The sequence below is a fragment of the Lycium barbarum genome, chromosome 1, assembly GCF_019175385.1.
Source record: "Lycium barbarum isolate Lr01 chromosome 1, ASM1917538v2, whole genome shotgun sequence".
In the NCBI taxonomy this organism is placed as follows: domain Eukaryota; kingdom Viridiplantae; phylum Streptophyta; class Magnoliopsida; order Solanales; family Solanaceae; genus Lycium; species Lycium barbarum.
This window is the reverse complement of record NC_083337.1, coordinates 167,200,754-167,217,650: the sequence shown is the minus strand read 5'-3', so window position 1 is coordinate 167,217,650 and position 16,897 is coordinate 167,200,754. Positions and strand designations below refer to the sequence as shown.

The 16,897-nt window shown below is 33.1% G+C and overlaps 1 protein-coding gene across 1 annotated transcript; it reads right to left on the bottom strand.

The window, feature by feature from the left end:
* Window positions 1–11,621: 11,621 nt before the first annotated feature.
* Window positions 11,622–16,853, bottom strand: LOC132606037 (laccase-4-like). Its single transcript, XM_060319340.1, has 6 exons — window positions 16,721–16,853; window positions 15,031–15,182; window positions 14,172–14,416; window positions 13,449–13,577; window positions 12,373–13,290; window positions 11,622–11,914 (listed from the first exon to the last, which is right to left on the bottom strand). The coding sequence occupies exons 1-6, from the start codon at window positions 16,808–16,810 to the stop codon at window positions 11,784–11,786; spliced, it is 1,665 nt and encodes a 554-aa protein (XP_060175323.1). The 5' UTR covers window positions 16,811–16,853; the 3' UTR covers window positions 11,622–11,783.
* Window positions 16,854–16,897: the final 44 nt, after the last annotated feature.

Genomic DNA, 16,897 nt, shown 5'->3' with positions numbered 1-16,897 from the left:
CAGTACTCAGGCATACCATTGTTGTTTTTGATGGTATGTTAGGTATCATTGAAGAGCATGTTCGTGACACGCCTATAACTTAAGGGAACTTGCTGCTTTCGAGACTATTCGGTGAGCCCACATGATTGTTCGTGGGGCACCATGCTATATTTACTTTTCGTCTTTTAGTTTCGGGCTGCGTCCCGATAATTTAGACATTGCTCAGTATCTTAGAAGCTCCATAGTATACGTTCTTGTGGGTAGTTGTTGAGTTATTGATTAACTCTCGGGCACGTCATTACGTTTGATTAAGTTATTGGTGAATAAAGACTTCCGCTGATTTAAGTTATATGTTCATGATTTGTTACATTTACTTTATAAATTGTTGGAGGCGAATGTTGAACCTGGCGGGTTCAAGTGTCATTATTGCATCGTTTAGGTCCTTCCGATGTTGTTCATGACGTCGGATGCCGGTCACGTCTAGGGTGGGTTTTAGGGCGTGACAATTTGGATACATTGTTCAGTTATATATAGATCATTCAAACAACACATACAGTCAAATACATCTAACTTTTCCAAAAATAAATCAGCCAAATATATTAAACTTATGTTTACACTAAAAAATGGACGAAATACACTCAAAATTCCGAGATACAAGGAGATAGAAGAAGGAGAAGAAACAACGGATTCCAGTCAAATCTTCGGTGAAATACAAAAAAATACACTAAAAAAAATGACGAATACACATTTTCGCCTTCGAAATACAAGCGAATACAAAAAATACACTATATTTGATTATTCAAATACACAATTTCTACTTCGAAATACAGAAATACAAGCGAATACAAAAAATACACTCTAAGTAAAGACTGATGAGTGTAAAGATTGAGGAACACTTGTGAAACTAGTGTTGTTTAATGCTGGACGGGCTTCGGAATTTGAGGGCATGTTGATGCACTGCATTTTCTTTGCCTTCACTACTATCCTTACAGTAGAAATCCCATGGCCGGTGAACCACCGTTGTCGCCGCAGAGAAGAAATGGTAATGTCGGAAAATTTGGGCAGCGGAGGAAGTTGCTGCGATGAAACTCAATAACCAAAAGGGACCGCCACTGCCACCACCAGAGAATCCACCGCGGCGAATACCTCTTGGATCCTTAATCCGCTCAGTAATCTAATTAGCCAATAGTATTATAAGATACAAAAAGATAAAAAAATAAAACCCTAGAAACTATATTGAGATGAAAATTTGTAAAAGTAGAATAGAGAAAGCAAAAGAGAGAGGACCTCGTGTTGGGGTGAGGACAGGGAACGGAGAGAGAGAAAGAGAGGGGTGAGAAGCGGCAGGGAGGGGAAGGAGAGGAGAGAGAATTCTTTTTTAGGGTTTGGAGAAGATGAAAAATCTTAAATGTGTAGTGAGGGAGAATAGAGAGAGGTATATGTATTTTGAAAGTTACTGGACCAGTTATGGAATATAATTTTGAAAAAATAAAGCTACGAGAATTAAATAAAATAGTTATTAGTCATAAATAAGTTTTAGAAGTAACTATGACAAGTAAATTTTCCAAATAAGTACAAAAGTGCAAATGACGAGAAGTGGTTACCAGTTCCTTTGAAGGCTCTTGGGCCCAAATATCGGCCCATTACTAATACGGTCGAAACAACTCAATTAGCGTTGGCGGAGCATCCTTTTCTTGTCCTGATTTGTTTCATGGCTGCATCATGATTCTTGATTACGCTTCTAATCATATCTGTTTTGTCTTTATTAATGCAGCTTTAACCTCAGTTAGTTATGCAATTAACTTTATTAGGCAACCATTATGCGGTTGCAATTAATTGCTACTGAAGATGTACATATCTAGCCTTGGAGTTGCGCTAGACTTCTAAATTTGTCAACTTTCTTTTATTAGATTAGATTAACTTTAAAGATGGTGTGCTTTGTGTGGATGAAAATGTTTTTTTAATTTTTACTACATGTTTGATTAGTTAAAATGTTTTAAAAAATATTCTTTCTAAAAATATAAGTTCCTTAAGAATCATGAAAATGATTTCCCTGGTATAAATAGAAAAACAAGTTTCATAAATGAGAACTATTCTAAATCAACTATCTTCTCCGCACCCTCATCCCACCCTCTGCCCCCATTTCCACCCCCACACCTACCAACCAATGTTTTATCACCTCACCCTTATCTTCATAGTATTTGTTGGATCATATATAAATATTTTTGGAGCAATATTTTTGTTTACTCATCGAACACCACTAAAAATTATTTTACTTCGTATAACTAATAAACATATATAATAAACATCCCCAAAAAGAATCAACTTAGTTGAAATCGTGAGAGATCAAATCAACTTAGTGTATGTTCCTACTGCACCAACTTCCTTAATGTTCTTTGTTCTTAGGGTCTTTGGTGGATTGGAGTTTTGCCATCATCGTCATTATTCTGCATTTTATTTTGTCACGTCTTGCTTGGACCTTACTGTATGATTGCCAATTTTCTTTTTACTTCTCTGCAAGGCGAATCCAAGATTTCTAGAACATGAGTTCATCATAAAAAAAAAATAAAAAAAATGTATTAAGTGGGGCTTGATCTCTAGGTATATAACCTAATCTTCAATCAGTGCACCATTCAGCTTTTTTGTAGCATATGATAGTATTATACTATTTTTAAAATATATATACATAAAATACCTTTACGGAGAGACCATATGTTCACATGCTCCATTTTTTACTCCTAAAATCGCCCCTGCTTCTCTGGACAACGTTAGTAAATCAAAGTTATGAGAATAGCCACTAGTTTCAATGTCTGCACTTCACTCATAATTCAATCCAATCTATACAAGAAAATATGATAGCCATGATTATGAAAATATTCGTGTCGACATATACAAAGACAGATTCAGAATTTTTAGCTCATTGATTTGGATTACATTTTTTTTTTTTTGTCTATTGAGTTTTGAATAGGTTGTCTATACATACAAACTAAATAAATTTTTAATACAAATACATAATTTGAGCTAAATTTTTAAGTTATGCGAAATCCATAACTATAAAGGTAGCTCCAGCCTTGCTATGTTCAGCATTCACAAATATATGGAAACCTAACTACTCTATAAATATTTTGAAGCAATGGATAAACGGCAGCTCGACTAGTAGACCTAGCTAGTTTCACATGTAACATGTGCTACCACTGTTGTTGCCTGGTCATAAAGCCCATAACTCCTCGAAAGACTAAACGCTATAATACCACATTTAATACGAAACGTGTCAATTAGCAAGAGATGCTTATTTTCAGTGGTTAATTTGGGCCCTTTCTGAATTTACTCCCCCATTCACCTTAAACTTTTCACGTTATTTAAGAAATAATAAATGAAACGCATAATTTATCAATATATTCATATTAATTAGTGCATATTTTTATTAAATTTAAAAAATAATTTAAAGTAAATAATTAATATTATAAAAAAAAATATCTTATTTTAAAATGTTAAAAATGATAAGTAAGAATGAAAATATATTTTTAACATATTGAATAAGTAAAGGTAAACCAATCGAGTAGATGGATGTCTAGTTGCCCCTTCATATTATTACTAATTCCAAACAAACACAAATCAGCCTGTCCGTTGCAGAGAGTGCAGGTGTCCTTTTTTGACACGATTCACAGTCACTATAGCCCACTCTACATCACTTGCTCCGTCTTTTATCCCTTCCCCAATTAGAAATACTACTTTCTTTATTGGTTTTCTTTGTCTTTTTCTTTTTCAATATTAAAAAAAATTATTGACATTGTCGAGAAAAATCAGATACCATCTCTTAAATAATCTATAGAAATAAAATAATAATTTACATACATTACTTTAAAAAGTTTCTAAGTTGCATATGCACTTTTTTTTTATAAATAAAAGTCATTTAAAAGCACCATAGCAAGAAGAATTTATTGACAATCAAAATACTCCAATAAGGTAATTAAAAATAAAAAAATGGAGGCCTCAACTTTTCTTTTCCTTGTTTCGGTTTCATTATTTCGATTGTTATAGTATTGGAGAATTTATAAATTGTTGAACGCTTTATTTCTGGAGCGTGTCCATCTCTTCCGCACTATGATTTTATGAACATTCTAGTCTTCAATTCTTTTTCTCTTTAGGGTCATTTCTACGTTGCTAAAGTGGAGGATTCAGAATTTTCATTCTGGGATTCAAAAAACAAAAATGTAAACATGAGAATAAGCTAAAACTACACAATTCCAGCTTATTTGTCCCTGAGAATTAAATGAAAAAAAATCACTGTAATTTTGAATATCCTGGACAACAAAAGCTAAAATTAAAAAATATTAGTGTCCCTTAGGATCAAACCTGAGACGCTAGAGTGCATTTTGAACTCTCTAGACCGCTTGAACTAATTTTTGCATTTGTTCAGCATATTCAAAATTTATATATGTACATAAACATAGAAAATCTACTCTCTATATATAGTGTGTTTTTTGCTGAGGGTATTCAGGTGTACATCTTTTCGCCGCCCTAAATCCGCCCCTGTATATGGCGATCCTTCTTAGACAAAGGAGCATCATCTTGTTCCCACTAAATTGCTACTTTTACTAAAATGATGAGCCCCTGTACTTGAAATAATTTCGTGCAAGCTCATGTGAGAAATTTGACTAATTAAGCTCGGATGCAATAATTTATTATGCCCCAGGCATGATGATAGATTGTATTCTTTATCTGCGATTCTCACTGTTGCGACAGGGAAAAAAAAGGAACAAATAAAATTGAGGGGCTCGCCTTCTAACTCTTTCACCCTTAAATGGAAAATGAAAAAGGGTTTACCAATCAAAGATACTCTTCTCCTAATAAAAACTTAGAAACAATAATAGAAACAGATTCAAGATTTTATATTTATGGATTCTAAGATAGAACGTTATATTACGTATGAAATAAATTATTTATACATATTAAATATTAAATGAAATTTTAACACCAAAACATAATACCCTCATTCAAAATTAACAGTCGCTTTTGCTAAAAGAAATGCATTCCAAAATAGTTGTAGAAGAGAAAGAAAGGTGAATCTCCGAAAGGCCTTCGCAGAGCTGAGCTGGTCTACCCAGCAGTGCTTCATATCCAAATTGCTCTTTGTCTCTCTCCTTTCCCTCATCTCCTGGTCCTCAACCGAATTTGCTCCATTTTACTCAGTTGGGTCACGTTCATAATTCAATACTAAAGTTGATAATTGTGTCTAACTACATCAACAACAAACCCAATCCCATAAGTGAAGTTCAGTGAGGATAAAAATGCATGCAGACTTTACCCCTACTTTTGTGAGGCTCCGTAACTAATCACGTAGATCGACCCAAAGCACAGACATAATAGCTCCTCGCAAACGTACAAAAGAAGCATTAAATGATTATTAAGCCGAATCACAAACCTAGGGCTGTGAGTTGGAGTCTCAAGGAACCATTTGGGAGAATAATTACGTAGCAAACTAAACTGTCATCATTCACCGGAGAAAAGGACCAAAATCATCCATAATGTTTGGGTTTGGATCAAAATCATACATATTCTTTCACATGGTGCACTAATAGTACATTATGTTTGCATAAGTGGTGCACTTTTAGTCACAATCCCAAATAAATTTAACGGAAAAGAACAAAAATGCCCCTGAACTTTTAGAAAAGGTATAAAAATACTCTTTATTCATCTATTTTGCTAAAACTACCCCTCAATTCAACTTTTTGGCTCATTTATTCCCCTTGATTAACGGACAACACTAATTTTTATTTTTTTAAAAAAAATTAAATTGCATATGACATTTTATTACTGAAAAATTGATTTATTCTTTTAAAAAGAAATCTGAAAAATCGTTATTTGTAGAATAAGGAAAAATAATTTTTCAACATCCATTTCTTTAAAAAAACAAATGTAGTAAGCCTTTTATATATATATATATATATATATATATATATATATATATATATATATATATATATAAAACAGAATTGGATTTTCATTGAAACATGTGGAATTTTTTTAAGTTTGGAAAAAAAAAATTAACGGGTGGAAACCCCATTTTTTTTTTAGAAAATTCAATTTTTAAATCTGAAAAACTGATTGTTTTTTTTAAGTAAAATGTGTAAAACTAATACTCCATAATTTTCTTCTAGATTTAAAAAAAGATAGTTTTCTGTTTTTTTTTTTTAAACACAGTTTTTCCATAAAAAATTTAATTTTTTCAGATTTTTATAAAAATCCAATTTTTCACATTTTGAAAAGAAAAAAAATTAGTGTTGTCCGTTAGTCAAGGTTTTACTCGTTAAAAAAAAGTTTTCCAAATTTAAAAAAATTCCAAGGTTTCAGATTTCTTTTTAAAAGAATAAATCAATTTTTCAGTAATAAAATGTCATGTGCAATTTAATTTTTTTTAAAAAAAAAAAAATTAGTGTTGTCCGTTAGTCAAGGGGAATAAATGAGCCAAAAAGGTGAATTGAGGGGTAGTTTTAGCAAAATAGATTAATAAAGGGTATTTTTATACCTTTTCTAAAAGTTCAGGGGCATTTTTGTTCTTTTCCGTTAAATTTATTTGGGATTGTGACTAAAAGTGCACCACTTATGCAAACATAATGTACTATTAGTGCACCATGTGAAAGAATATGTATGATTTTGATCCAAACCCAAACATTATGGATGATTTTGGTCCTTTTCTCTCATTCACTGCGTCTCTTGGTCGAATACGTGTCGATATGCCCACAAATGACAAAGTTTTTAAATCTGTTTAGGGCAGGAACTTTTAGCTTAACTGAAAATTTAATTTCAACTCCCAAAAGAGATTATCGAAATACTCGAAGGCTAATGACAATTCAACAAGTTTCAAGATCGGTTGGGGTTGCGTGCAAATAGTTCATTAGACAAATAACATGGTCTCATTAAAGCTATGGCAAGCACAAAAAGTACAAAAGTGGTCAGCACTTTTCCCTTTCTTTGAAATGTCCTTAGATCCTTTTTGGAAGTAAATAGTATCCCTGCTCTCAAATTATTTATAGTTATTTTTGAAAATAATTATCTCCACCTGAATGAGAGTCTTTTGGGTTGTGTCTTTGATCGCAGGTATAGGTTTACAGGTCAGGTGAAGTCTTTCAGGTCAGTGCCCATTTGTTTTGGGTTACCATTCCACGTGGGCGAATAAGAACTAGCCATGTGTTAAATGAGACCCCATCCCATTGCCATGTCCTTTTTCCATCTAAAAAGGACAAATTTGAACCCAAAATAAATGTTGAGGGTAATTTTAAACCAATAGATGGACGGAGGACATTTTTGAGTCTTTTAAGATAATTATTTTAGGAATTCAAGATAAATTTAATTACTTTTTCCTATTTTCTCTTTAGTAATAATTGTTCTTGAAGACTATAAGCACCTCAATTATGAGGTATTTGACATATAAATAGAGTAAATATTTAATGAATAGAGATTATAACTTAAAGCATAGATAAAGATAAAATAGTCAAAAAAAAAATACTCCTAATTGATATTTCTTAAGAGACGGGTAAAAGAAAAATACAACATATAATTTGAGACAAAAGGAGTGCTTTTTTAATCCCAACTTATGTGACACCATTTGACTACGCACAAAGTTTAAGAAAGAAATGAAGATTTTGGAGTTTATGATCTAAAATAAACATTAGACATTTCATCAAGGTAAAAGATTTTTTTTTATAATTATGTTCTTTCAAATTATAGAAATATAACATTTTTTTAGATAAACTAAATTAAAAAGGCTATCACCTAAATTGTGATGGAGCGAGTAATTACTTAATCACAATTATTCATAACTCTCTGACAAATTACTAGTATTATCTAATCGTAGCGGCCAAAAGCATTTTTGAAAGGCTAAAAGCAGAAAACAGTAAAATGTGAAAGATACTATGGATTATTTATACTTTATACTCCATGAGTTTTAAAAGTTTGAAAAAATTCAAGAAATCTGCACACTCAATTATTACGAATGTCAAACGAACACACTGGTTTGGCCTTTTCAATTCACACCAACTTCAATATTTTGGATTATATCTTTATTTATTGCAATATTAATTGTTTATTTTTAACAATAGAGCTGACCAATCGTATCAACCTAAAGATTCTGTCCCCTTTTTGCCCTTTCCTTTTTAGGCCCTTTTCAACAGATAATTAATTTGAAACATGCCAAAAATGATAGCCCAATTATAGAAAAAAATTAGTAGCAATATTTACTAATGCATTAAGATTTCTGACAATAAAGTCCATTTTTCTTTGTTTAAAATAGCTAGCACAGTAATTTTTACTCCTTTAAACTACAAAATATGGATTTAGAAATTTGAGTAGCCTCCCAATCAATACTGCAAAATTGTTTTTTTTTTTAAAAAAAAAAAACTGTATTATTAAACTATGTGAAGAAAAAATAGAAAATTTTCATTTTTCTTTGGAAATGATTGCTAGAAAAGGGTAAAGGCCAGCATAGTTGTTGAAATGATGGTCAGCATGTTCATGATTTAGAACAAGAACCAAAAGCAAACCAAAGAGGAATATAAAAAAATCAGGAGTGAAATTAATCAAATATATAAATGATAGTCCATTAAAGGAAATGAGCTGGTACTAGAACCGCTATCAATTTGTTTCCATTGAAGGAAAGATTCCTTATTTCTCTCTCATTCCTATAAGAGTCAAAATCCGTGGGAGCATGTGATCCTGATTAGAAGACACTTGGGTAAGCGCGTGCAGCATAGCTCACGTGGACAAGCGTGCAGCCTGCAATTACTTGCTGTCACCTAGACTGTTATGTCCATTTCAATATTTGACTCCTTAGAAATTCACTAATTGTGTTATATTGTGATTGAGATTATTATTTTGATTTAATTCACTAATTGTGTGATATTGTTACTAAGATTGTTTTTGTTCAACTTAGATTCTTAACTCAACAAAGAAATATTTGTTTACGCTAATTAACGTCTAATGCGGAGTACATTACTGGAGAGAGACATATTTATTCAACTTGAGTAACAAGCGAGAGTGTATTTATACCGAAAAGCAAACAAAGGACTTAATTGCTCCATTTTCATTAGTTGCGAGGCATTTAAAAAAAGTATTTAACTTATATAACTAATCAAACAAGATTTTAGATGCAGGAGACATTCAATCTAAAAAGTGATTAATACAACATTAAGAGCTGTGGTGAGACAGATGAGGTCCTTCACCCTTAATTAGTAGAGGCAGAGCCTGGCCTTTTAGTTTATGGGATTTGGACTATAACTTGTTTATTTACTGATTTCTGAATATATGATTTGTACATCAAATGATTTTTTTGACACAACATTGGGTTCTGCCGAATTCATAACTTAAGAGTTGGCTCCGTGACGAGTGCAAATTACAATATGCTTTCCGTAAGCGTTTCGCTAGTCAAAGATAGTATAGTTTAAGATCGTCTCCACAAGGATTGATAGTATTAATAAGTCAAACACACTCTTGCTCTAAATTATTCAGGAAATCAAATCTTTAGAGTTTTGTGGTGTAACAACTTTAACTATTAAACTCAAAGAACAATAAAATTTGTGAATTGATAAACAGTTGCTATCAACTGGAGAATTAAGGGCTAATGACAAGATTGGTGCAAGAGAAATATTCAAGATTAATAATCGTTCAAAGGTTCTTTTTCCGAAGGTTCGTTGACTCTTACGATTTCAACGGATGATTAGTTTACCTGTAATATTCAACTTCTTCCTTCGAATGAATCAAATATCCACAAGATTAAACTAATTTGACACTTAAGAACATACGCCAGAATTATCGAATGAATTTAGCAGAAGGAAAATTTCTCTAGAATATTTTCCTATCTTGATTCAAGAACAATTCAAGAAAGCTCTTACGATTACTGACAAGCATTGCACTTCAATAACAATATACTAGCATAAATACTCAATGACGTAGTTCTCTTTCGATTAACTAAAATAAAGATAGTTTATGCATAACATTCAAAACTCCAAACGGATATTCTAGAACGAAATCAAATCCATAAATAAGTCTCAAAACACCGAGTCCGTCAAAACCCTACGATAAAACTACTCCATAATAGTAGCAATAAGCATAATAGAAGGAGAAAGAAAACTAGAATTCATCACAACCCATTTTCGATCCAAACTTCCGTATTGAATCGATGGAAAAGAGTGGTGAAAACTTCATACACTTCCCACTTCCACAAGTCTTGTATGCCAAAAAACAAGATAACCTAATTGGAATAAGCTAAAACATTATATAGCTTCAAGGATTTGTCCGTGAAATTCCAAAAATACCCTCGACTTTAACCTCCTCGTCAGCTTGCTGCGCGGTCGCGCAGCTGACCGCGCAGCTGGCAGCCAAATTTCCTAGCACACTGCCTTGCCTGCGCGAAGTGGAGCGCGAAAAGGATCGTGCAGCAGCCTTTTCCTTCAGTTTGCCGCTTGTTTTTCCTTCAATTCCTTCATCTTGTTCGGCAAGTTCGATTCAATCCAACCTACATACAAATAACACAAATTAGCACCATAACACACATATCATCTCTAATTCGCATGAAAATCACATCAAATAAGCTCATCAACTCGGGGAATTTACAACCATCACTCCGCCCTGTTAAACTGATCTTGAATTTGAGTCTTGTCAATGAAAAAATCCTGGTAAAAAGCACTTTCGCATTTCATGAGCCCTATGCAACATGAATTCGAATTAATCAAGAAAATAGATGTCGAATATCGAATGAATATATATACATATAAAGGTGTCTATTATTGTAAACAAAATAATTCAAACAAAGGCGAACTATTTATCTTACAACTTTAGAAAAACAAAAGTGCATTAAAGCAAAGTACACTTGTAAACTCATGACACGTAGCTCTTATGCTTTGTTCATCTCCAAGTCCAATTTCCATTTTAGGACAGTGCAAATGTGCAATGACAAAGTGCAATTCCAACGTACAAAGGTCATTATTTGTGCCATCTCACATTAGATGCTGTGGAAAGCGGAAACAACAACATTAACCTAACATCTAAGACTCGTTTATTTGAGGTAAAAGTTAGAGATAATCATATCCCTATAAAATTCAAAATTCGGTATTGCTTTTATTCAATTTTTGATTTGTATTAAATTAAACAATCCCTTAATGATGGGTTATTTACAAGAATGGACTTGCGGGTGAGTGAACTTGAACCTTTGACCTCGGTTGTCTCATGAGCAACATTTCAAGTTTAACAAGTTTTGCCTTTTCCCTTGTGCACATGGAGCAATCAGGTTCAAAAGTTCAAGACCACCCATTTTCATGATCATTGGGGTGTAATTTCCATCTTAATACTGCTGTTGCAATCCAAATGTTTTGCCCTAAATTGGGCCAGTAACTAAATGGCCCATATTTTCAATTACAAAACAATTTGGCAGGCCCTACTAAATGGGCTGAATCTCAACATTGACCTAGTGTTACCCAAATGTTGGGGGAATATAGCGTCATTTTCTTTCCTAATAGTCCCATTTTCTATGTCCAAAAAAGAAAATAAAATCAACCCAACTATTAGTTAGGAAAGGTAGTAAAGCACATATTGGGAGATTACATAATTCAATAATAATTTACAGAATCTCACAAAAAAAATCATAAAATAAATTCATATAATAACAAACTTGTCCCCTAGTAATATTACAAACATTTCTTTTTAAAGAAGCAAACTATTTACTCATAGCAGCTCTTTTGGCTTGCTCAGACAACTCATACCAGTAGATTTACTCTGAAAAATATACACAAATAAGTAATAGGAACTCTTTAACATTTTGGTAGATCTTTGGGAGGAGGTAAAAGAGATTCATTAGGATCATTTCCATTATCTACCACAAAAGCCATCTTAAGTCCCCACGTTGTGTGCACCTCCAAATGGCAATGTAAAAACCAAACCCCTGCAAAAAATGTTCAACGGAAATAGACATAAATAATCGTCCGCTCAAAAAAAAAAGTTGCCAGATGTATAATATGCACATAATATACATATATATTATGTATATTGGCTAACTTATGTAAATATTTTTTTACCGAGCAGCCAAATGTGTAACTTCCCCAAAATTTAACCCAAAAAAGAGCGAAAAGATTACAAAAGTTGAAATCTCACCAAACAACATTTAAATAGAGAGTTTACTTTGATATACTGACAAGAAACATAATCTTTCACAATATCATGTCACCTAAAATATAATTACACTTTGAAGGTCATCACAAGTGGGAAGTACAACTTGGAAGATAATGCTATTAACTTCTTGTTGCGTGTTAAACTATATTAATAATTTAAAAACATTTTATGCTGTTAATGTATATAAATTAAATCCTTAAATAAATAATGAAGAGTCCTCATAAAATTTACCAGGATTATTTGCTTTGAACCTTATAGCAACCCAACCACCAGAAGGGGCATTTATGGTGTTCCTCTCAACAGGATCATCAAGGTTGAACTTTTTAGGGTCTTCTTTTGGATCAAAATTACCTCTGCCTCTTCCAACCACAAAAAAGTTGAAGCCATGTAAATGCATAGGATGATTTTCAGGACTCAACAATCCTGTATCTTGCATTATTAATTGAACATTAGAATTATAATCAAGTCTATAAAGCCTAGTCCCTTCCATTGTCCTCAAATTTTTTGGTGGAATCCCTGTATAGTCAAAAGCATATGGTGGATTTCTAGGAAAATCATCAGTAAACACTCCAGTTTTGTTAAAAAAATGTGCATTAAGTAGTGACACACTTGGCATAACAAATGTGACATTATTTATAGCTGCCACGAGTCGAAATCCTCTGTAACATGATTCACAAGGGTTGAGTCCAAGACTAATGGTGAAAAAAAGGGAATGATCAATTTTCATTGGGACTTTTGCTGGATACTTTTTCGAATTCAAGCTTCTGAGAGAGTCCATATATTTTATCGCGACAGCTGTGGCGTTTTTAGGCTGTGGCACAGTGAATGTGGTGGAAGAAATGTTTGTGCCTACATATTGTAAAGTTGCAGTAGCAGTCTTGTTATCGACTAAGATAGGAGAATTCATGTATGGTGATGTTACCATCAAGTATTTTCCACTTTCAAGATTAGCTGATAAAATGACATTTGTAGTTTGGCCTGGAGCTGCTAATATTGTCTCAGTTTCAAAGGGTTTAACATAGGAAGCATCTACTTCTACCACAGTGAGGTTGTGGCCAGCGATCTTAAAGAAAAGTTCTTCATTCAGTGCAGCATTGATGATTCTCAGTAGGTACTTCTTGCCTGGCTCCACTAGGAAATTGTATCCTTCTGTGGATCATGGGGAAGCAAAATGAAAAGTATATTACAATTGAGTATTGTCACAATTGACAGGTAAATTACATTGATGATAATTATTTACGTAGTCAGTAGATATAAGTTAAATTCATGCATGAAGTAAGAAATACAATTGAAGGAAAAAAACTTACCTTGTGATAAGCAGGTAGAGACAGGACCAGGAAGGCCATTGATAGTGTAAGCATCAGAAATATTAGGTGACAAACCTGATATTGTTGCTTCATCAATTACGGCTTCAACATCTGATTTCCACCATTCACCTGTCAATTGAGCCACCAAATTTGTGGACAACAAGGCAAAATAAAAAGGAATCAAACATTAAAAATATGTTGTCATGGAATGAGTGTAAGTGAAATTATAGGAATTATTGGAACAATTGTTGCATTTAGTCATTGAAAGGGACGAAAATATCAAAAGTTTGATTTTCTAGAAGTCCCAACGGCATTATTAGTGATCAAATGATCACAATTCAAACTCTCAGCGCCGTTTGGTTACAGAGATTCGGAAGATTATCCCTGTATAAATTTTGTGCTTAAATTCTTCTAGTGTTTGATTGTGGATATTAGCTAAAATCAGGATAAAATTTATACCAAGATCATGAGATTATCTATCTCATATTAAAGGTGGGATTCTCCATCCTCTGACTATAATCTTAAGATTATAATCCCGGATGACCTTGTTTTGAATCAAATGACCCCAAACTATCTATAGTAATCTTGATTTGACAACATAAAAATTGCAGTAAATAACATGTTATAACTAATTAGTATGACACATTGTTAGCGTGAAATTCCTTACACAGTCAGTATATATAAATTAAACGCCATAAAAAAAATGATATAACGTGATGTTACCTAAAATGATGACAACTTCTTGTTGGGGCTTTGGAAAGGGGTAGGGCGAGTCAAGCTTAGGGAGGATAACGATAGCACCATGGATAGTGGCCCTGAGCCAGAGTATGTGTGCATGCCAAAATAGTGTTCCTCTCTGCTCTGTCACTGTAAAATTGTATACATAGCTTTTTCCTGGCTGTATTGGACATTGCGCTATATAAGCCGGCCCATCGGCCCAACACGTTCGAATTTGTTTCACACCATGCCTGCTCAACATTAAGGGGTCATTTGATAGGTGGTTAGAGTTATGCAGATGTCAATAATGTAGAGATTACTTACCCAAAGTATAATTATGAAGAGTATAAGTAGTATAATTATGCAGAGTATAAGTATTCATATATTATTTATTTAATTTCATTTCTACCTTACATAAAATAATATATGAATTGACTCATAAATTATACTACATGTTTTAGTTAAGTGGGATTGTTAAATGATAATCATGTATTTGGTATGCTGAATTTTATACAACGGAAAAAAAAACTATCAAACATGATATTAACTATGCTAATTTTAATATACTAATAGTTCCCGTCCTAACCATCAACCAAACGACCCTGACGTATGTAATTGAAGAATTAACCTAAATAGCTGCCTACCCAAACACTAAACTGAAAATAGTTGAACGATATATAATATATGTATAATCCATATATAATATGTGCATAATTGTATTCTTTTTCTTAGTGTATAATCTATGTATACTGGCTAAAAAAAATAGTGAATCTGGTCGGCTATTTGTGTAAAGATCACGCAGCTGTGCCCTTTTTTTTCAAAATCAAAACATGTAGGATGGAAAATTTTGTAGTAGAGAACTAACCAGTGGATGGTGAGATTATAGTGAACTTGGTTGACGACCTTTATAAGTAGGGTATCATCTTCCCTAGCATAAATAGTTGGACCAGGAAATTTTCCATTTACTGTTACAGTAGACTTAGTTGAGCATATTCTTGTTATATTTCTCATCACCACCTGCATTTACAAAATCTCAGCTTGCAAATATTTCATTTCAGCAATAAAAAAGGGCATATGAACTGAAATATAATGTAGTTGACCAACTATAACATTTTCCTCTTGTAATCAGTAAATTATACTAAATGAATTCAGTAATAAATTTAACATTATTATAGCCTAACTCTATTATATTCCTTCTTTTTATTAGACTCGTGACAATTGGCACCCCCTTATTGAAATATTACACTGTGTGGCACATCCTTCCATGGAAGTGTCTGATATACCATGGAAAAGCCTCATGTTTGCTGATGATGCAAGACCAAAAGCTAGATTTACTATGTGGCTACACTTCCATGGAAGGATGTTAACTGCTGATAGCTAGGCTTAGTAAGTGGGGACTGGCTGTTGATCCTATCTGTTCTTTGTGTACTACCTCCCCTGAAATCAGGGATCATTTGCTCATGGAATGTCATTTCACTAAACTTGTTTGGAACAAAGTTCTCAAGTGGGCTCAGAGGAAAACAGCTACTACTGCTAGATGGGACCAATATCTACAATGGGTGATTATGAATGGCAAGGGCAAGACTCAGGCTGCAGGACTGTTCAGAATGCTGTTGGCTGAATGTGTACATGTTGTTTGGCTGGAAAGGAATCAAAGGGTGTTTGAGGACACTAGTGATAGCATAGCTAGAGAAATTGTGTATGTGTGTGCTGTTAGAGCTAAACCTAGGCTTATAAGTATGATTCAGCATTTCTTTTTGTAAAGTTCTAGCTCGGTGTGTTTAATGGTGGTTGTACTGGATAGCAAGCTGAGGTATAAGCTGTGCTATGGTGCTCGTAATGGTTCATTGGTGATTAATACAAAAAAATGTTAGTGACAAAAAAAGAGATACTTCATTTATTAGTGAGTTTGTCTTGAAAAGCAGAGATTTTGATAGGGGTTGGCATTTACAACAATAGTGGTAAGAAGAGAATGATCAACACAGTGGCTTCTACCCTACAAACGCAATTTGGACTTTATATTGTAACCAATCGCAAATTTATATGATATAAAAAACAAAACTGGTGCACAATATTTTGCATTATATCGCCAAAAGTAACGGAAAATGACATTCCATCCATTATTATTCTGTCCATTTGGAGCCAAAGCATTTAATATTTGTGCATTACGGAAAATGACATTCCATCAGTTAATCTTCCATCAGAATTCACTTTTGTGTTTGACGCAAAATCAACATGCATGCTGCTATTAACATACTTGGAAGCTTTCTCGGAAGCTACTTGATTACATGTTATAAATTAATGAAATTATCAAATTGTATCTTAAAAAAAAAAATGTGCCTATAGTCAATCGAGTTTAAGTTTTATTCCATTAACATTAGCAAATCGTAGGTAATACGTTGGAGCAAAGCAAATTTGACTGAAATTATTTATGTCATGCCACTTAAATGATAATTTCACGTAATCTAGAAAATAAGACAAACAACTTGCTATAGTATGTTAAATTATATTGATAATGTTTGTCACGATATAAGTTAAATGTAGGATGAACTTACATTGAACTTATAATGACGGGTATTGCCTCTGCATTCTACCAACACTGACCACAGGAGGGCCAAAACCACCACAATTCTTAGACATCCCATTTCATCCACAATCTTTGATCTCTATATCTTATTTGATTGAACTTATATGTATTTTGTGAGCTAGAGAGAAAGTGTAATAACCTTATA